Source organism: Emydura macquarii, unplaced genomic scaffold (assembly GCF_026122565.2).
Source record: "Emydura macquarii macquarii isolate MOO-44397 ecotype Brisbane River unplaced genomic scaffold, CSIRO-AGI_Emac_v2 contig_67, whole genome shotgun sequence".
In the NCBI taxonomy this organism is placed as follows: domain Eukaryota; kingdom Metazoa; phylum Chordata; order Testudines; family Chelidae; genus Emydura; species Emydura macquarii.
The window spans coordinates 2,927,168-2,949,831 of NW_027130204.1; the positions used below are offsets into that span (position 1 = coordinate 2,927,168).

The 22,664-nt window shown below is 40.2% G+C and overlaps 1 protein-coding gene across 11 annotated transcripts in view; it reads left to right on the forward strand.

The window, feature by feature from the left end:
- Nucleotides 1–22,664, forward strand: part of USP54 (ubiquitin specific peptidase 54) — a 181,717-nt gene that overhangs the window by 89,413 nt on the left and 69,640 nt on the right. For 10 of the 11 annotated variants that reach the window (XM_067537876.1, XM_067537928.1, XM_067537936.1 and 7 more), the window contains exons 3-7: nucleotides 1,170–1,262; nucleotides 13,291–13,425; nucleotides 16,803–16,916; nucleotides 17,077–17,159; nucleotides 20,051–20,156. In XM_067537876.1, the coding sequence (XP_067393977.1) occupies nucleotides 1,170–1,262; nucleotides 13,291–13,425; nucleotides 16,803–16,916; nucleotides 17,077–17,159; nucleotides 20,051–20,156 (531 nt within the window). Of the gene's footprint in view, nucleotides 1–1,169; nucleotides 1,263–13,290; nucleotides 13,426–16,802; nucleotides 16,917–17,076; nucleotides 17,160–18,678; nucleotides 18,952–20,050; nucleotides 20,157–22,664 lie in introns of those variants that run through there. The other variant, XM_067537945.1, reaches the window with a different exon arrangement.

A 22,664-nucleotide genomic window follows, 5' to 3' on the forward strand; every position in this document is an offset into this window, starting at 1 on the left:
AGCTAGCAACAATCATATTTATTTATAATGATCATTATGTAATGTCTTTACTCATAGGATTGAAAACATTCAGAAAAGTCAATATTATCCAGTTTTACAGAGGTGGACACTGAGGCACAGAAGTCAAGTAATTTGCCCAAGGTCACACGGTTTCAGTGGCAGAACTGGGCAGAAAACCCAATGTTATTAGCTTAACTCTGCCTATAATTTAACCTATATGCTGGCAACAACCAGTTGTCAACACTTTTGGTGCTAATACATGATAGTCAATACCATGATTCCTTAGGGAAAAAATACCAATTCACGTTGATCAGAGCTAGAAAACCTCTAGTAGCAACTGTGTGTAAACAGGGTGGTTGCTAGTTTGGTTCAGCTGTTGTGTAGATAGGACAATACAGGTTTGGCTTGCAAGAGCCAGTTTATCTGTGCAGCAGCATGTACTGGCGAGCTACTCAAAGAGTAACGGGTCTTTAGTCCTTCCAGCCAGAGTCCTGGTGCTGAGAAGAAATACTGAACAAAGGGTAAGTAACTTATAGGTCACCACAACTAGAACATGAGGACTGACAAATTATTAAACAATTTTGAGGAAGAAGTTTCTGGGTATTGGAAGAAAGCCCACCCCATCATTTTGGTGTCAATGTTTTCCTCTGGTTAGATTTTCTTAATCTCCTTTTATCTACTGCCATTACATCACTCTCCTTCCAGCATGGAAAGTCAGCTGCATCTGCTAAAATTGTGAATGCTTCCATAAATACACTGGCAGAAAAGGAGTGTGCAAGCAATACAATGTAGTATTAGCACCTTCTCTCCCTAGAACTGTCAACTCCCTAGAGTCTCCGCCTGCCCATCATGTAGCTGAGCAATTCCACAGGAAAAGGCTTAGTGATTTAAAAACGTGCTGTGGGATCTGAATCCACCCCAGGAGAATTACAGCCTTAGTTAAAAGTGTTAGAGAGACATGCTGAGAGATGTTCTGTTGGACAGCATGGGGTAATAAACTAGTATCTATGACTGGTAACACTTAGGGCAAAAACAATGAAAGGCATCCCTTGTTAATGAGCAGTTTTCAGTGGTATGAATGCTTTTTTGAAATATTTCGATATTATAATTTTTACAAGATTTTCCTGTTCAGATGCATAAAATAACCTCTGCTTCCCTTTGCTTTACAGGTTCTTTGGCACCTGGATATCTTCCGTCGCAGTTTCCGACAGATCACGGTGCACAAATGCATGGGAGATTCTTGTATCTTTTGTGCTCTCAAGGTAAGAGATGGGAGCAGAAAAAAGAAAAACTGTTTGGAGAAATTGGAATTGTTTATCAGAGACTGTATTTGTATTTGTTGGTTGCATTTAGTTAATCATTGACATAGGGACTGGTGAGAAGTAAAATAAATCTACTTAGATGTAGGCTGCAGAGAATCATAAGAGATTGTGCTGTACCTTCAGTATATTCTGCCAATGAGGTGTGAGGATGTCATGTTTCTGTCTTGAGTTTCCTCAGTTCACTGTGTAGTTGTTCTCTATTCTTCTGGTAATCGAGTTCTACATGAAGCTAACAGGAATCTCCATCTTATTTGAATAATTGAATTAATTTCTCAAACTTAGGTGTATTTTCTAATTTGCCTTTCTGATTTATAACTATTATTCTAAGAGTAACCAGTGGTCACCTCAGTATCTGCCTTTCTATAAGGGCAGCTTAAGAAGCTAGTTTCAAAGGCAGGAGTTAAGTAATAAAGAGAAAAAAAGGTGAATATGTAGCATTAATGAGAATATCACCAGTGTTGGTCAGTTATAATGATAGCTGAGTGTGGAAATATTTGTAATAAGAAGTGTGTAACTTTAGGGGAGGAGCGTCTCTTGCTTATGAAGCCTTTATGCTAAAAGTATTTTTCAATTCAAAACTGTTGGGGGAATTTTTCTAAAAAGAATTCTGGGCTGGGGAACTGTTGACTCAAGCGGCTTTTCTCACCAGACTTCAGAGTATAGTACACTCCTTTATGGTACCTGTTTGAAGCCACCATTATTAAACCTATTTCACAGATGGAGAAACCGATAGTTAAATGTCATAGACATGGGCATGGTAGTAAGGTGGTCTAGATTTTAATTTTGGTTCTGATACTAACTGGCTTTGTGACCTTGAGGAAATTACTTAGGCCTACATTTTCAAATGTGTCTTAGTTTTGGGGGCCTCCAGTTTTTGGGTGACCAACTTGAGATACTGGGTTTGCTGAGAACCCAGAACTCCTTTTAAGGTCAATAGAAGCAACAGGCATTCAGGACCTCTATGAATCAGGAAAATTAGTGACCTTACTTGAAAATGTAGGCCTCAGCCTCCCTGAGTAGCAGTTTCCATGTCTATAAAAATGGGGCAGTGATGTTTACCTAAATCACAGATTGGTTGAAAGGCCTAAATAAATTATTATTTAATAGTATTGTTAATCCTGTTTTACTAAGCACTGTACATACACATAACAAAAAGATGGCCCCTACCCCAAAGAGCTTACATTCTAAGTATGAGACAACAGATTATACCTTGTTCTCTCCCCTGCCACTTCATTGTAACAGTGAGGTGATTATAAGTGAAACAGGCAGTAATCACAATATGCTAGCTGTCTAACCATTGTTGAATGACTTGTAGGAATCATAGGTAGATTTTTACAGAGAGGATCTCCCATGCATAGGGACAGCAAGAGAAAGCATGAAGTTGTGTACTTGGAAAATTTGACATGGAACAGAAATGAGGGTCGGGGACTCTATATCAGTGGTTTTCAGTCTGTTTTCATTTGCGACCCCTAAAATATTTTGAATGGAGGTGTGGACCCCTTTGGAAATATCAGACATAGTCTGCAGGCTCCCATAGGTCTGTGGACCACAGATTGAAAACCACTGCTCTGTGCTTTATAAGAGGAGATATGTAGAACTCGAGTAATCTATGAAGGGTGACAAATAGTTTGTGATTGTGGTGGAAAAGGGAGTCTTAAAGGAGGAGGCAATGTGGTTGAAACAGTGAGTCACGAGATAATTGCAGCAGCGTTTTGACTGCTCCCTTGAATGCAAGATATGCTACTGACAAGGTCAGAAAGGAGATAGTTTCAGTAGCTGACAAGCAAGATAATGAAGACCTAGAAGAAAGTTGCAAGTGTGTGGCTAGAGAGGAAAGGCCTATTATTAGAGATGCTGTATAGGAAGAAGTAGCAAGATTTAGACATGGCCTGGATGTATGGGTATAGAGAGAGAGCTGAGTTGAAGATGATAGATTATGGCCATGAAGGACAAGGAGGATGGTGGTGGTGTCTGCGGTAACCAAGAATAGCAGGAAGGGAGAGGGCTTAGGGGAAAAGATCAGGAATTAGGTTTTGTCTGTGCTGAGTTTTAAGCTAGCAGCAGGACATCATGAGGAGAAGTCAAATTCAGGCTGAGATTTTAGCTTGGTTAGAAGTGGTTCCAAAATAGAGAGGTAGATCTGTGAGTCATCTGTGTAAAGATGAGAGTTAAAGCCATGTTTTTGAATGAGGTCACCAAGGGATATGATGTAAAGGGAGAAGAAAAGGGGGGCAAAGAGGGAGCCCTGTTGGACCCCATCACTGAATTTTGGACTGTGGATGAAGAGGAGCCTCTGAAGGAAACATACAAGGATTAGAGAAGTAGGAGAAACAGAAGAGGAAAGAGTCACAAAAACCAAGGGAAGATGGGTTGTCAAGAAGAGTGTGGTTGGCTGGTGTCAAAGGTAGTCAATAGCTCAAGTAGGATAAGGTCCAGATTTGAATTTAGTTTACAAAGTAAATATTTATGAAGTGTATAGAAGTGCACAGTGTTTATTAAAGCTAGTTAGTGGCAGATGTGAGTCCTGAACTTAAAAGATCTGTGTTGATAGCCCTGTGCTTATTCTTACAAACAGGTGGAAAGGCACTATTTTGTCCTCTTCCAACTTCGTGCGATTGAGAGTATCTGTATTCATGGGCTTCATATCTGAAGTAGATATCCATGTTAAGTTAACCACAGGCTCTGCAGTCTTTAGTAAACTTTCGTCAGAGCTTTTGCATCATACAGAATCCTGAAGTTCTTTCTCACGGTTCAGAAAGCTTGCATCCAGTTGGTGCAGTCTTCCTATGCCCTGTGAAAGCCCAGAGGCAGAGTTAAAAGCTCACATAAATTATGTATTAAACCACTTTTTGTAAGTAAATTATTCCCCCTCAAGAAACACCCCTAAATGTAGCTAAAGGCACCAGTAATTGGCAAAAAAAAAAAAAAAAAAGAAACTTCAGATTAGTTTTAATCCAAGCCAAACTCTTTCCATTGTTTCTCAGTCTAAAAACCAGTCCTTTGTTGGTTGAATATTATGTAAAACTTCCAAAGTCTATTCAATGACCTTCAGGATCTCTTCTGACTTTTATTGCTGTGTGATATGTAAAACTGCAAGAGAAACAAAGTATATATAGAAATCTGTTTGTGATAAGTAGTAGAATTGTCTCATTCCCAACACAACCGGCCGACTTACCCTATAATTGCAAGATAATGCACGTACTGCTTTATCAGTTGTGATGGCAGGAAACCTTCATCTTTATTCATCAATGCAAAATGCTGCACATGTGCAGAAACACTTGAGATTTTCCAGGTTACGTTTTGTTATTGTTTTAAGTTTGCTATTTTGAAACTGAGTATTAGAAACTAAAGTAAAATACAATTATAAAATATAGGAGTACAAATATAAAAGGAAAAAGCTAAGTCACCAGGTGATAGTGGAGAGGCAGAAAATGAAGAGCTTCTTGCCACATGCTCATGGAAAGGAGGGAGAGAACAAAAGATAGTTTTCAGACTTTTTCCTGGCTTCATGTAATCTTTGCATGGTTACCATAGAGAGGGTAAACTGTAAATAAATACCCAGATTGGTGTGTTTGTTTATAGTGTAAATAACTTTTATATCCATTTAACTTCAAACCTTTTGGCCATATGTGGGTCACATCAAAGGACCTTTGGTTCATCAAGTCAGGTATCCCATCTTCAGCAGTAGCTTATTCCTGATGCTTGAGGGAGAAGGGCCTTGCTTCTTAATGCTCTTATAGGATGAAAAGCTAAAGCTGCAGTAGTTTCAATTCTTGCCACGTATTACTTGGCTTTGTTCATGAAATGATGTGGAATCCATTTTGAAATCACTCCAGACACAACCAGCAACCAATCTTTTGAAGTAACCCTGTATGTATACCTTTCTGAAAGTCAGGTAGGAGGTCTTGTACTACAGCTTGCAGGCCCTCAGCTGGAATCCCTAACATTACACCAGCAATGCACCTGAGTGGTTGTGACATAGTTTAAGGTTTCTCGTTGACCCAGCTGTCTTTGTCACAATGTGCAGTAAAGCCACCGTGACACTAAAACAGCCTGCTCATTTATAATTAATGTTGAAGTCTGCTGTGCCCTATTTTATTTTGGTGTTTCTTGGTGTTTGTTTATCTCAGCTCGGAGAGGGTTGGGGTGGGATGAGGGGGAAGTCTGTTCACTGTACTGAGCTTGCCACAAAGAGTTTGTTCTCTTTCCAGGGATTGTACTGGGAGCTCCACAGTGCCAGGATGTAGGACAGAGTGTTTTTTGTTCACAAAGAAGAATGCTCCATTGATTGATAAATTCCAGTTAGGCTGCTCTATTAGTAATTTTGTCATGTGCAACAAAAGCAGGAAGAATGTGAATTTTCTTTGTAGAAATTGTGTTTTCTAAAGTGAAAGTTGAGGACAATAGGAAGTTTAGATTACCTTCAGAAACAGAAAGGTTGTTGTTTGTTTGCTGATTAGGTGCATATTTGGAGTGAAGATTTATTGTAAAAAGTTTCTGAACTGGCTGAGAAATTAGGTAGTATATTGGTTGGGAAAGTCGTCTTTATAGTGCTCTTTCCAAATGAAGCTCTGACCCTATGGTAAAGCAGTAGCAAAAAATAGAAGTTTATGTATTGCAGAATTGTTTAAATTTTTAAAAATTTGTATTTGTGCTTATCTGCTTGACAGATAAATGCAGCAACCTTATTTTCCTGAATTACCCAGAAACTAGACCTTCCCAATAATTCTTCTTTTTAATCCTGTAATGTCTGTAACCTGTCACCTCTTTCAGTATGCTGGCTTTTTCCATTTCCTTTATAAACCGTGATCAAGGAAGGCTGCATTAGATTTGATATGTGGGAGTAGCTAGGTGTTTTGGAGCATTACAGACCAGTTTAGGAAGGGTGTTCAGTGTGTAGGGAGGGGATGGTGTGGGAGAAAGCACAAAGAAGATTCTGAAGGAAATAGATGAACTCAGTACTCAGACTGGCATCATTAGAACAGGAGGGTCAGGAAGCAGTATGAGACGAGGGAAGTAGTAAGGGGAAGAAATTATGTACAACCTTGAAGACAGAGACAAAACGTTTGAACTTTGATGTGGTGGAGAAGGAGGAACAAGTGGAGGTATTAAGAGAGGAGTATGACATGATCAGGTTGAGTAAGGAAGATGATTTTAGCAGCTGGGTTTTATATGTACTGAAGCAAGGTGATGTGGACATGAGAGGCCAGAAAGCAGTGGGTTATGATACAAGTATAAACTGTGAGGGCATGATTTGAGATTAAGAAAAGATATATTTTGTTTGGATAATTTAAAGTGATAAAACTGCAGGGAAGCCACTCCCTTCCATCTAATGTTGTGTGACAGGAAAGTCTTGCTCTAGTAAAAAGGTAAGCAAAGAGCCTATCCTAGGAAACACAGTGGAGGGAAGGCAGAAAGGCAACATCTAAGTGCCTTGACTCCAGCTAGGTCTCCAATGACTAAAAATATTGCTGTGTTTAAGCAGCATGCTTAGAACAGTAAATGCACAACAACATTATAACACAGGTTGATCTTTCCTATGTGGACCAAGCTGTGCATTTACTTAACAAAGTTATAACGCTCTTAGGTCCTGTCCACACAGACAGTGTCAAACTATGTAATTGCGCACTATGGTGCTTAAATATGTTGCTTAAATATGTTGCTTAAACATGGTAAAATCCATAGCACAGAATAGGTGTGGGAGCCTATGCTTCTTAAGGTAAAAATTAAAATGCTTCCCACAATTCTTTGAAGTTAATGAATTGCTTAGCTGATGTGGGTGTGGTGAATAACAAATTTCACAACTTTTCTGCTGCTATTTTTTGAATTGGGACAGTTTTCTGTAGCACTGGGTTAATAGTTTCAACAGCTCACTAATTTGCTTTGGGAAGGCTGCATATAATAGACTAGAAATGAATGAAACTGAGGCTGATTTTTTTTTTTAAGGAACCTAAAGTTAGTCTCTTGAATTCATGCTTATACACCATAAGTAGATAGCTTTTAAGGTGACCAGATAGCAAGTATGAAAAATCAGAACTGGGGTAGAGACTTACTAGGAGCCTATATAAGAAGACGACCTGAATATCAGGACTGTCCCTATAAGTCAGGACATTTGGTCACCCTACTAGCTTTCCAAAATTACTGAACATCCAACAGTTCCCATTGAGGTAGTTCCACCAGCTCTGACACTTGCTGTAAAGATCTCGGGCAAGTCACTTAGCAGATTGGTGCCTTCATTTCCTCATCTATAAAATGTGGATGATAATGTCTAAGTGGCTGAGGCATATTAATTAATGCTTTTAAAGTGCTTTGAGTTTATCTAATAGAAAGTGCTAGAGAAGGGCAAAGTTTTTGTTTTACTGCTTTATTTCAAGATGGGGACCCAGTCTATTAAAATGAGATGATTTGTTCCTGAAGTACTGTCACCTAAATTTAGAAAATTGTCTGGCTTTGATCTTTGAGTCTAAGATCTGGTCTACACTAGAGAGTTTTGTCAACCAAAGTCTGCTTTGGTTGACAAAATAAAGGTGGTGTACACACTGCAATCAACCCCTGTCAACAAAACTACCCTGTTTTTTTCGACAAGATAAAACCACCTCCACAAGAGTTGTAGGGCTTTTGTCGGCATAGTTAGGGTGACGCTGTGTCAATGTAGACAAAATGTCCCCTTAGATCGGCTGTGGGACTGTCATTCTTGTCAATTTCACAGCTCTGCTGGAGTAATGAAATTTACAAGAAAGCCCAAGCCCAGCTGGTTCAGCTCCCTGCTGGGGCAGGCAGCCATGTCAGTTTCATGGCTCAGCCCTGTAATTGACAGGCTGCCCTGGCAGGGAGCAGGTGAAGAAGCACCAAGACTTCTCATCCCAACTCTCAGCTGTGAGTGGGAACCAGCCACCCAGGCTTGCAGCAGCCTGGGTTTCTCATCCCACTCCTAGCTGGGCAGCCTTGTCAGCTACACACTTGCATCCTGAAATAGACATGGCTGGCCATTCCAGAGGAGAGTGGGGAATGGAGAAGTCCCTAGCAGCTTCCATCGGCTCCTGGCAGGGAGAGGGGAGGGGAGAAATCCCCAGCTGCTTCCCCAGGCTCCTGGCTGGGACTGGGGAGGGGGGGGCAGCCCACGGAGATCCTGGGAGCCCACAGCTGAGACACCTGCCCACACTACCCCTTAGATCGGTGGAAGTGCTCCTGGTGAGGTCGCACTCCTCTGACCCAAGGAGGGGATTGTGAACATCAGCCACTCCGTAATTACAGTGGTGCTGTGAGTTGACCTATGTTAGGTTGACTTATTTCTTAAGTCTAGACAAGGCCTCAAAGAGCAATTCACAAGGCAGAAAACAGAGTTTGAGAATTAGCCCACACAGTGATCTGAGTACATTAGAAATCTTTCCATTTAAGCATAACTGATAACCAGGGTTGGCATTGCCTGAGTCGTATGAGGAGGGAATTCTCTTCTTGTGCTCTGTAGTTTTCTCTTCATTAGGACTGTCACCGAAGCAGCTGCACTGGTAGCAATATTGGAAGAGCTACAGTGCCTAGCACAGTGGGGTCCTGGTCTGTGAGGTTATGTCTACACTGCAGTGTAAGCCCAGGGTTAGTGGAGTCCCATGGAAGTGCATCTGGATTTCAAAGCAATAGTGCTTGAACCCTTGGTCCTGGCTTGACTCAGGTTCAGATCCATAGGGTCCTGGGTTTGAGCCCAGGGTTAGCGCACTTTGTATGTAGACAGAAGGGTGGGGGGAATTAGGCTTGAGCCAGTGTTCAAACCCTTGGCTTACATTACAATGTAGACACACCAGGGCCCCTAGGTACTATCACAATACCAGATAATAAATAATAGTGTCAACAGGGCAAAGGGATTTTTACTATTGTAGTGCCTAACCTTGTCATTATTAGTATTTCCAACATTGCTACTTCTGGGGGAAATGCACTGGTGCCGCACAAATGTGTGAAAAGTTTGAGTACAGATGCACCCTGATAGGGCTTGTTTGGAAACTACAGTAAGAAATCAATCTTCTTTATTCCCCCACTCTCTCTATATTGTCCTGCCAGATCTTTAGTTGCTGATGGAGATATCCCAGTTTTAGATATATTTAGTGGGACTGTCATGCATTACTCTTTTCTTCTGTACTAAATGTTCTTGGTGTTATCCAAAGATAACATGATTACTCCTTGAGAGAGGAGAAAGCAGGATTGAGGTCTCTGATGGGATCCCTGGGGTACAACCTGGAACTGTGGGACTGCTGTGCCTTCTTAACTCTTCAGCCTGGTCTGTCTCAAAATGCTTTGCTAGTGACAAGCAGCAAACTTCTCAGGGTGCTGTTATCACTCAGTCAACAACATGCAGAAACACATATAGCTAAATGGCATGAATGCCCTCTAAACCAGTGGCTCTCAACCTTTCCAAACTACTGCATCCCTTTCAGGAATCTGATTTGTCTTGCATACCCCCAAGTTTCACCTCACTTAAAAACGAATTACTTACAAAATCAGATATAAAAATACAAGTGTCACAGCACGCTATTACTGAAAAATTGCTTACTTTCTCATTTTACCATATAATTATAAAATAAATCAATTGGAATATAAATATTGTATTTACATTTCAGTGTATAATATATAGAGCAGTATAAACAAGTCATTGTATGTATGAAATGGTAGTTTGTATTGCATTTGCTAGTGCTTTTTAATGTAGCCTGTTGTAAAATTAAGCAAGTATCTAGATGAGGTGATGCATCCCCGGACCTCTCCTTTCATGTACCCCTGGCTGAGAACCACTATACTAAACCATTCCAGAACCACATACAGGGAAACGCCAGCAAATCCCCCCCCAGCCTTGCACCCCAGAAATGTACCATCTTACACTGCTCAAGACCTTCTTTTGAACAGTGAAAGCTCATTAATTAGTTTGACACTTCATCAAATGATGATGGACATGCACCAGCCTTCATAATCTGAGCAGATTCCCAAAGTATTTTAGACAAATTCACTGATAAGGATAAAACATTAAAATAAGCTTAACAACTACAGAAAGATAGATTTTAAGTAATTATAAGTGGGAGGCATAAAGGTCAGAGATAGTTACCTACGAAATAAAAATAAAATTGCAATCTAAATCCTAAACTTTCAGGCTGAGAGTTGAATCAAACAGCTTTTCCTCACCCTCATTGGATGTTGCAGCAGGTTACCATTCTTAATATATAGACAGAATTTCCTTCTCAGCCTGGGACCAGTCTTCTTAGTTCAAAGTCTTTGTCTTCCCAGCAATCTTGTTGCCTTCAGAGTAGGCGTGGAAGGAGAGAGGTGGTCTCATGATGCCACTGACCCTTATTTAATACTCTCCCTTCATGTCCCAGGAAAGACAGTGGCTCAGACATGTCCTGGTAGGCCTTGCTGAATCACAGAGTTGAGCAGCCCCCATTGTGTGGTGTTTGCGCAACTGTCTCTTATTGAATTGTAAATCTGTTTACAATTTCCCTGATGGTCAGTGGTTCTTGGTGGTCACTTAATGCCCGTTTGGGAGAAAATCACCTCCTTTGTTGAGAGAGCTAGCAGTGGGCATCTCCTAAACTCTCAACATATTTCAATAACAACCATAGAATAAAATCTCCTAACTTCATACACACTAACGATATGCATATTTTGACAGAACAATGAGTTTTAGCAGATCAGGACCTTTCCTATGGTATCTTACAAGGCCTGCTTTGTATGAAATATCACAACCACATACAAATGATGAATATGGGGGTTACAGAGTACTTGCAGTACATCACGGGGGGCGGGAGGGGAGGGATGAGGAGAATGAGGTTTAATTAAATCTCCTCTGCTCTTTGCAGGAGTAACATACAGGAACCTGTTTGTTACTATTAACAGAGGGGCTTTGTGCTGTAGTTTTAGTTCCCTAAAAACACTCAAGATTGTAGGGCTTAGCAAACTTTATCCCAATTCATCAGTTCATTTCCTGACACTATATAGAAACCAATAACAGTAATTAAACTAGGAAAATAAGTGAGATACAAAAAGTCCATTTCCAGCACAACAGCATCTCAGTGCTGGGGAAAAGCTGTCTATAATTAGAGGCAAGAAGTGACACAGGGACCAAGATGATTATAGATGTTCATTACAGCTGTGCACTCAGGAATGAGACCAATGATGATAGCTCAGCAAACAAAGCAACAATCTGGTGACTCCAGGCCTCTCCATTCTCCACTTATTTGGCTCCTTTAATAATGCTATTTTTGGACCATAGCTCGGTTTTTCTACCTTGCGAATAATTGGCAACATACTTAGCACTGTACAGAGAGTAGATTTGAGTCTAAAGTAGACCGGGGAGAGGGGTAGACAGAAAACACTAGGCAGCCCAGAGGAGGGAATGATGACTTTTATTTAATTACTATTGACTCTTTTCTTGTGAACATAATTGAAGAAGTGAGTTCTTAGGAGGGATACAAATAAAAGGAATGATGCAACATGATGGCAGGTGAAATTCAGTGTTGGTAAACTGAATGTAATCTAGATTGGAAGGAATCATACATACTGGACCTACTTATGCTCATAGCTGGGTTCCACTCAGGAAGAAGACCCGGACAATGTTAGGCAAGTTGTGCTCAGCATGCAGCAGCAGACAAAATAAGCAAAAACAGAAGTGAGGCTATGCAAGCAGTGGCATGGAAAACTATACTGAAAATATCATGCCAAATAGTCAGAGTTGGAGGCCAGAAGGGAACACCAAATCATCCAGTTTTACCTCCTTATATCAGGCCACCAGCACCCACACACTAAACCCAACAACCCAAGGAAAGGACATGACAGATATGTACAAAATAACAAATGGTCTAGAGAAGACAAGATAGTCACTCCTATTTACTCTGTTACAGTGCTAGAACAAGAGGACTTTGAATAAAATTGAAAGACAGTAAAGTTAAAACTGACAGACTTTTTTTTTTTTTTTTAACAGAACACATACCTATCCCTAGGAACTCAGAGCCACAAAATATCACTGAAGAATAGAACTTAGTGGGATTCAAAAAAAGATTGAACAGTTATATGGATTATGTAACATGCGCAGTTACTTTAGACTGTATTTAAAAAAACACACATGTTTGGAAGGGATATGTACCTTCAATCTTCAGGCATAAGCCAACCTCCAATGAGGTTAGGAAGAAACTTCCCCTATATACATGTCATTCCATGATCACTCACTTAGAGGTTCCATGCATCTTTCTCTGAATCATCTTGTTTTGGCCATTGTCAGAGATGGGATAGTGGACTAGAAAGACCACTGGTCTGATCTTGTATAGCCTTTCTTATTAGAGTGGTGGCCTAGAGGACCAGAGCAGGGCGGTATTCCATGCCTTCTAGATTGTGTGTGAAAACATGAGGACAATTGTGCAAGGGAAAGAATGGCAAAGTTTGAGACTGACGTTTGGTGAAGGTTGTGGTTTGATGTGATGTTGGATAAAGGTAGGAAATAGAGCAGAGTAACATAAGGGCCTTCAAGATGAGGACAAGAAATTTGAACTTGATACAGTAAACAAGATTCCACAGGCTTTGCTCATCTCCCTGCAGGATGGAACAGAGCAGATTAAGAGATACCAAGAGCTTGTCTACACTTATAGCACTGTGCTGCTTTAGTACTTCAGTGTAGATGCTGCTGATGGGAGGAGTTCTCCCATTGGTGTAGGTAATCCATCTCCTGAGAGGCAGTAGCTAGGTTGACGGAAGAATTCTTCCTTGAACCTAGTGCTGTCTTACACAAGGATTTAGGTTGGCTTAACAATGCCACTCGGGTGTGGATTTTTCACACCCCTGACAAATACATTTTCTGGGTAGACCAGGCTTAAGTGGGAATTAGATACAGAAGGTGCTTTCACTTTGTTTACCTCCCAGAGCCTATTAAACCAGCTAGGAATATGTAATATTTCTACCACAGACATAAAGAAGACATTTCTTTCTCTTTCCCCACCAGGGTATTTTCAATCAGTTCCAATGTAGCAGTGAGAAAGTCCTGCCCTCTGATGCCCTGCGCAGTGCTCTTGCAAAGACCTTTCAGGATGAACAGCGCTTCCAGCTGGGCATCATGGATGATGCTGCTGAATGTTTTGTGAGTATGCTATTTGTGTATTACCGTTATAAGGGTGTCTGATGAGCCTTGCAAGGGTGTATAGAAAACACCACACATAGACCCTGTCTACACTTACCTGTGAGATTCGGCGGCAGTTGACGGGAGTTACGCAAAGTACACAGAAAACTTGCGTAACTCCCATTGACTGCTGAGCTTCTCTTCTGCGCTCCGTCTGCACTGCGCTGCGCTACTTTTGTAGCTGGTCTTAGTATGTTGATTTCTGGATCAACTGAGCGGGTATGCACTGACCGCTGTTGATCCAGAGAAATCGATCTGACGGTGGCGAATTTGCCACCGTCAGTGTAGCCGTAGCCTAAGTTACTTTGACTCTGATAGGCATGTGTGTATATAAACTGTGTCTTATAAAAGAGAGATGGTCCTGAGTCCAAAGTTTGGAGTGTTCAGGTGTGTGTTTTTGTTGGGGACCATTACTAATGAATGAGGAATAGAAACATGGTCCCTCTTCAGTTTTATAGCTGAAACTGTGCTCAGTTTTTGCTGACCATTTCAAATGTAGTTTGGACAGGGCCTGTGTAGGCAACTCCTTGCCTTGCAAAATTGTGACAAACTAGAATAGAATGCCCAGAGCTTTAAGAGGGTAAATTTCTTGACCAAAGGGGGCAATAGTTTCCTTGTGTGACAACACTTAGTTGTGTTGAGCTTCTTGCAGGACATCTGGGCTAGGTATATAAAGTTGGGATGCTTATGTAGTTCTGATCGTAGACTGTGATGTAGCAACTTTAAAATGTGTTTTTAATTAGACATATGCAGCATCTGAGCTGTTTGAAGCACCTTGACTGACAAGCCATCCCCTTTGAATGGCTCAACCACAGCAAGAGATGCCATCAGAATGTGGTGCAGGCAGTTTGCAAACTTGGCCATAGAGGGGTAGGAGGGTGCAGAGGGGTTGTATTCTTTCCACCCCAGAAGGAATTTTAAAATAAAAAGTTCAAAGAAAATTACTGAGTTTTCAAAATAAATTGGTTTCCCATATGTAAAATAAGAATAATATCACTTCTCTAACTCACAGGGATGTTCTGATGATATATACACTAGAGTGTAAATACATAAACTGCTAAGCACTGTTTTTTGGCTCTAAGGTTCATAATTAGGAAAATAAATTAAGTGGTGATAACGTTCCAAGTACAGTGAAACATCACTGACAGTGGCATAGCTTCATAATAAAGTTTTTCTTATTTCTTGCATGCTTTAATCAGCAGTACAGTTGAGACTTCTCATTATTGGGCATCTGAATAAACAACCCATTGAGATGAATGGGGCGGTTCACACCTCTGAGAGTGTCTGTTTTATAAGCAACCCTTTAAACGGCCTGCAAACTAAGGGGCTTGTCAACATGGGAAAGTTATACTGGTGTGAATTTAAAATGATAGAGTTATACTGGCTTAACTCTCTGTGGACACTCTTATTTCAGTACAAGAGAGCTTTTTTTTTTTTTTTTTGCTTTGTTTATATTGCTTGGGAAGAGGTTTAAGCTAAACTAAAAAAAAGCCCTGCTGGAGCTTATCTACACTAAAAAAGCTGCCCTGAAGCAGCTGCACTGCTGTAGTGCTTGAGGGAAGACACTACCTATGCAGATAGGAGGGCTTCTCCTGTTGGCGTAGGTACTCCACTTTCCTGAGAGGTAGTAGCTATGTTGACTGGAGAAGCCCTCCCATCAACTTAGCACTGTCTACACTGGGAGTTAGGTTGATACAACTGCGTCGCTCAGAAGTGTGGATTTCCCATACCCTTCAGCGACGTAGATATAGTGACATAAGTTGCTAGCTTTAGGCTGGGTCTACACTAAAAATGAGACTGACTCAGGGTCTACAGCACTCAGGGTTGCGAAACATTTCAAGCCCTGTGTCATGTAATTAGGTCGATCCCACTGTAGATGCAGCTAGGGCTTGGTCTACACTAGCAAATTATGCTGTTTTAACAACGTCTGTCAGGATATGAAAAATCCACACCACTGAGCGGCATAATTAAGCTGACCTTAAGTCTCCATGTAGACAAAGCCAGATTGGCAGAAGAATTCTTCCATCAACCTAGATAGTGCCTCTCAGGGATGTGGATTACCTATGCTGATGAGAAAGTCCCTCCTGTCAGCATAGGCAATGTCTACATTGAAGAGCTACAGCAGAGCTTTACTACATCGATGAGAAAAACCCCTTCTTTTGATGTAGGAAGCATCTATAATATGATGCTACAATGGCCCAACTGCAGAGCCATAGAGATACCGCTGCAGCCTCTGTAGTGTAGACATGTCCTTATGCTGCAGTAAGAGCATCCATGTTGATGTTGGTTTAACTATACTGGCATTGCAACTATAGCAGTATAACTGATCAAACTTCTGTGTGTGGACAAGCCCTAGGGCAGACATCACTCCATTGCTTTGCACTCAGTTAACCATTTCAAGGTTTTCTTTGCAACCATAAGAGACTTAATTTTGGGGTTGGGGAGAAATGAACGCTTAGTTCCTGGAACACAAGATGGCAGCCTGAATTGGGGAGTTTGTGCCTAATGCTTAATCTGCCCCAGATATGCCAGTCCCCTCTGGCTTGTCTCCCTTCCATCCAGGCAGCTCAAGTTAAATAGCTAAAATAGTAACAGTAGAGGTTATCTGTGGCCTTCTTACCATAAATCCATATTCGCATACTAAGGGGGACCCTGAAACAAGAGCTTCTTGGATGTAGAGAACAGAGGGAGTTGTCTGAAATAATCTCTAGGTACCTGCTTGTCAAACAGATTGTGTTCAATAATCTTGCTTCTTGCAGAATTTCATCTGCCTCTTCATTAGTTGTTGAGCTCTTCTCTGTTAGAGATTTAGATTCTTCATGTTACAAAGTTCTCCTTCATATAGGGTTTTGGATGGACAGAGTGTAAAAATCCTTTGATTATACAGTAATCAATAAGGGTTACTCTAGAATGATGAGCATGCAGTTAGGTTGATGTCTTCCAGACAATGGCAGTCCAGTATTTAAATGCTGCAGAACTGCTGTGTCTATTACAATTAAGCCAAAACCCACTGACATTTGAGAATTTGTCAAAACAAATAATGATGGAACCTGCAGATATGCTGGTAAATTAATAAAAAGGTTAATTGGTGTAGCATTCCAGATGAGAGACCTGGTAGCCATTTTGTTACATATCAATGGAATGCCAATCTCTTTAGTTCCCAAAATAATTTAGAATGTTGGCAAGAGCACTCCATCCTATTGTAAAATGTCACTTTTAACACAGCGTTTACTTCAGTGTTTCCGAGATAGTGTAGTGAATTATGTGTAATTCATTTTCGTTTGTCTACATTACAAATGATCAACTTCCTTTTCACTTTTTCCCTCCGTTGGGAATAGGAGAACCTCTTGATGCGGATTCATTTCCACATTGCAGATGAGTCAAAAGAGGACATCTGCACTGCTCAGCACTGCATTTCTCACCAGAAGTTTGCAATGACCTTGTTTGAACAGGTGAGATGATAGTATCTTTTTATTTACACAAAGCACCCACTTCCCATTTAGGTTTAGTTTCTGAGAAATCTGGCATCATGTCTGAAGAAATAGGCACAGCAATATGTGACATGAACTCAGTTTAATCTTCTCATGGTGTTGCTTTCCCTTCCTGTTTTAGTGTGTCTGTACCAGCTGTGGAGCCACCTCTGACCCTCTGCCTTTTATCCAGATGGTACACTACATCTCCACCACTTCACTCTGGTGAGTCTGGGGTTTTATATGGAAAAAGAGCTCACCTTTACAGTAGCATCTTGGTGCTGGCATTTTTCTTCATTGTCATACCATTCAACATACAGAACATTCTCTGCTCATAATTAGTGGAGGTCTAGAATATCTGTGATCTGGAACCATAAGGCTTCTGTGGGACAGAAGACTAGGATGGAGGGTAGATGCAGATCAAGAATTTAAGTGCATTGGCAGAGCTGTAGAAAAAGAGGACTGTTTATGTCAGGGAGTAATCTAGAACAGAGGAAGAGGTACTTGAAGAGCTGTGTTAATGAGCAGGACTGGAAAGGAGTAGTACTAGAGTTCAGGGCTGAAGAGCATTGACAGCTGTGGTACCTAGAAAACTGGAACAGAATAAAGTAATGCAGGCCAATATTGTATTGCATTGGCAGAACTGTATGGTGGGCTGAACTGAAATAGCAAAGGGTTGTTCAGGTTAGGATTAAGTCCCTCACTTTCATGAGCATTAAACCAATTTTTTAAAATTAGCATCTCTGTGGTTCGTATGCATGAAATCTTCCCTGTCAGACTCTTTCAATATTGTTTCTGCTGCAAAGCTACTTTATATTGGCTCTTAACATCATTACAATCTTATTATAGGCTTTCAGTTTAAACAGAGATTATCTGTAAAATCCTGTGCCGCACTTGGGTTAGGATGGATCAGTGAAATCAGGAAAAGCAAGAGTAATTATTTGTTTTAACTTTCAGCTTTAAATAGCAGCTTCATGCTGTTAATTTGCATGAAGATAACTAAGAGCTGTCAGTGCTGAACAGTGGAAGTTTGACCATCAGGAGCACATAAAACAACCAATCATTTTCTTAAAAAATCCCCCAAATGAGTTTTCTGGCTAACTATTTATTTGATGAACAAATACACTAATTTTTTTTAGTAAAGAAATGAGAGAACTCACAGTGATATTAGTCATAAGGAAGCCCTAAAAAGGGTCAGTGTCCACTTATTAAGCCCATAGAAGGTGCATTGCATTATTAAGCACTGGTTTACTTGTTCTTCTTAGCCCTCCAGATGAAAAAAACATCACAGATAACTAGCCTGAATAAGAAGACTATATATGATATCAGCATCATTCCTCCTTTGGGAAGTTTTACTGAAGCTATATGAAAATGTTTTAGACTTAATTCAATCAGATGTCTTATGCTGAGACTAAAAAAATAAATTATGTACATGTTATTCTGTATGATAAATAGAGCTAAAATATAGAGGCCCATAAGTAGGAATCAAGAAATCAAATTTAAGTGTTCCTCTTACCCTTTCTTGGTAATTGAGTTATTGTTTGTATGTTATAACATCATAATGACACCAGACTGCCATAAAAAGGAAACTAAAGGAATTAATTAAAAAAAAGCTAAAACTATTTGCTCAAATAAATAAAGGATAAAATTCATGAACTCTTGACTGAAATGCATGAAGCCTAGGTCTGTTGAATGCATGTTTAGGAGACTAGCATGTTTTCCTGTCTCCAGATGCTGGTGACATCATGATTACCCACAAGAAACTGACCAAAGATTATAAAAGGCTGAGGTTACCATCTATTTTTGAAATCCTGATTGAGATGGAAATAAATGAACTGCCCACCTGCTGCCCAGGATAAGAGCCATGCCATGGAGAAGTGAAAAGGATTTGGCTACTGTCTTGAAAATCAGACATCGCTCCTGTCATGCAAATCAGTGGGGGGAAATTATGAATGATAGTATATCAAAAGGACTCTGAGCATATGCTGCATTCCCTCTTGTGGCTGTTACCTTTTAGGTACCTTTTAACTACCTGAAAGGGGGTTCTAGGGAGGATGGGGCTAGGCTGTTCTCGGTGGTGGCAGATGACAGAACAAGGAGCAACGGTCTCAAGTTGCAGGGAGGGAGGTCTCTAGGTTGGACATTAGGAAAAAGTTTTTTACTAGGAGGGTGGTGAAGCACTGGAATGGGTTACCTAGGGAGGTGGTGGAATCTCCATCCTTAGAGGTTTTTAAGCTGCGGCTTGACAAAGCCCTGGTTGGGATGATATAGCAGAGGTTAGTCCTGCTTTGAGCAGGGGTTGGACTAGATGACCTCCTGAGGTCCCTTCCAACTCTAATATTCTATGATTCTATGATTCTAACTCTGCCTGCCACTGTTTATCTGAATGATTTTATTCATTTAAAAAATTAAACAACCTATTTAATGTTTTTCATAAGAATTTCAAATAAAATTCAAATTTTATTTGGACTGTAGAGTTTCAAGGAATACCATGAACATAAAAGTCATGCTGAGTTTATATACATTCTTTACCTTCGTTGCTTAAGCTAAAACTATTAATTTTCAAATAGCATTAGTGGAGAAAAGTAAATTCTATTTGTTTCTTTTGTGCAATCTTTCGACTTGGATAATGCAATTAAATGTCTGCTTCACTGTTGTTTATAATTTCACCTATAAGATTTCACCTATAGAAGTTCTTGTGCAACAGAATAGTGTTGCAGTGGTTGAGCTGCAAATTCTGAAGGAAAGCACTTATTTGCTGTAAAAATGTGTTTTAACTGGAAGTTAAATATTCCTTGAAACATTTGTTTGTTTTAGCTTAAAATCTAAATTTTAAGTTAAATTTGAGTTGTTGTCTGTCATCTCTTTTAACTTCCCATTTTCTTTCTGCAACATATTCACAGAAGATGCATGAATTCACTAATGAAGTCTGTTTTACACGTTAAAATATTTTCAAAATATATAAAAATTAAATGTAAAAATAAGCAATTAAAGTACTATAGAGTGTGTTTTTTCCATTTTCAGCTTTCTAATTGTGGCATAAATGCTAAATGAAAATGTATATTTATTCAACTTTTTAATAAACTTTTCTTCTCCGTACTCTTCTCAAACTGAAGCAATCAAGCTATTTGCATGCTGGAGAGACGAGAGAAACCCACTCCAGATATGTTTGGAGAGCTACTACAGAATGCCAGCACCATGGGAGACCTGCGAAACTGTCCGGTTAGTATGCTTAGCTTGACTTTTTAATGGAAGCAATAGACAGAAGAGGGTTAGTAGTCTCTGCTGTTATGTGCCTCTGACTACAGTGGGTTTTCAAGATTCTGCTCATCACAATGCTAGAGGTGTCAGAGATGGATGGACTGATTTTCTTTGTGGGTAAGACTTCCAGTAGGTTTCATGACTCTATGGGTAGAAGAAAAGAAAAGCTGTTAATTGGGCCTCCTCTTCGTCTGCTGGAATTTCTGAGACACAAGTTATGCATAGTGATAAGAGAAGACAGAAGACATTGTGAGGGGTGGGAGTTAGAAAATCTCATCCAAAAAACAGAAATGACAATCGACTGTGGAAGCTGTTCCCCTTATAGGGGGCTATTTTATGTTGGCACATTCTTAACATACAGCCTCATTGGGCTTAGGACGACATTTCTGCTACAAGCCTAATTCCTATAGGGACCCTTTTGGTGAAGCCTGCAGTATAATACTAGTCTGCTTCATGAGCAACTGCAGCCTGGGAAGAGAGGTGTTTACTTCTGGCAGAATTCTTTTGACATTGCTGTATTATAACGCAGACCGTAGAGCTTTCATGTCAGCCATTCTATTCTGCTTATGTCCCCAGGTGATGAGACTGCATAGGTAAGGTTTCATTTCATCTGGGCTCCCATGTTTCAGTTTGAGTAATGGAACTGTCACCAAACTGTTCTCTTGGGCCACGTCATTAAAGGGCTTTTGGAGGGGGGAAGGAGTAAAGGCAAAATAGGAGTTTTGAGACGGGAGATAAACTGGCATTTAACCTTGTAAAAGCATTCTTTGCACATGTCCAGCTAGCAGCCATGTAAAGTGCCTTCCATTGCACTGTGCCACCACAAGCCAGACAAAAATACAGTTGGATTCTTTTAAGTTCATCATATGGCAGTGAATGAAATTTGAGGGTATCTACGTATTTAGTTCTGTAAATGTGCCTGATGTTTTGCTGCACAAATTAAGTGAGATTCCTTACCCATAACAGCTCACAGTCTAAGGCCAGGGTCCTGCAAAGACTAATGCATGTGCCTAACACGCAGCACATACAGGGTTGGGACCTGAATTTAGTAGCTAGAAGGATGGGCAAACTTCTAGATGCATTTTGGTAACTATAGGCTGCTGTTGTAAATTATTGCTGTTATTAAAAAAAATAACTGTGTAGTCTTGGAGTATGAGTCTTGTCAGATCCTCAGTACAGTTTAGTGCTGAACCTTCGTGAGGAGGAGAAGGTACTGCTGGCATTGATTGTAGCAGGAGTGGTACCAACTGCACTAACCAAGGCTGTGTTAGCATTTTCATTTTAACCCTCTGTTTTTCAGTTGATTATAACTTTCTGAAACTTTCACCTTTCAGATTGAAGTTTTCCATGCTTAGTCTCTGCCAAAGATGAATGCCTACTTTTGAAAAGTTGGAGTAAAAATGGTTCGGCTCTTTGAATATGAAAATAGACTAATATATATTTTCACATTTTAAAAAATGGGCAAGCTTCTTCATCAGGTCTGTTAAAATACGGAAAATTGAAATTTAGTATGAATATAGCCTTTGTGGAGGAGAAGAGCCCTTTGATTTATCTGGTGTGAATTCTTTGGTTTGACTGAATTGTATGCTAATCACTGCTCCTTCCTTTGTTGTTAGTCTCGTCTTACTTTTCGGTTTGTTTATTTAATATTCTGGGGAGTCATTCTGAGATGGCTTAGTTAAAAGTAGCACCTCCAGTAATGCAAGAGAGGAATTACTGCATCAGGACTCAGCATTCCTTCCTCTCTATCAGAAAGTTATGAATTTAGCTGAGCTGCTTCAGTATAATGCAGTAGAACTTAAAACGATGGGATAACAGAGTAAGAGAATTTGCAGGTAAGATAATTCATTTGCCCTGAGGGAGGCCACACAAACTCCTGTACTGAACTTTGATCACCTGGATGACGTGAAAAATAGAATTTCTGAGTATATGTGTCCTTCCCTCTTTCTAAAATTTAAGCATCCTAGATTTCAGTGTTTGGAAGAAGCCTCTTCTCTCCACCCTCCCCCCCGACTTCCTTGCTTTTGGCTGACTTGTTACTAAACCCAGACAAGAGAACTTGGAAAATTCAGGCTATGCGATCTTGAATTGGCTGGACTGAAAGATGCTGTAGTGAAGCTTGCAAAGAGAATCCTGATGAATTAATCTTATAAAGCAAGCCACCTTTGTAAATTGCTGTTGAGAGAAAGAGGCCCTGTAAGATCTTTTATGCTCTGGATGAAGTGTCAGGAATGATTAGATCCAGAGGTGAAATGGGCCTCCTGAATATGACAAGCCTTTTATGAAAAGGGTTTTTTGTCCTGAGAATCTGTGCAAAGCAGCCTAAAGTGAACTGACATTGAGGGAAGTGATGGTGATACAGTGCCTCTGTCAAGGCTAAATAGAAAGCTTTTTAATTTTTTAATATTGTATCACTTATTGGAATTGCAGTCATTATTTCTTATTTTGGGTGGGAAACCTTTTTCCAAT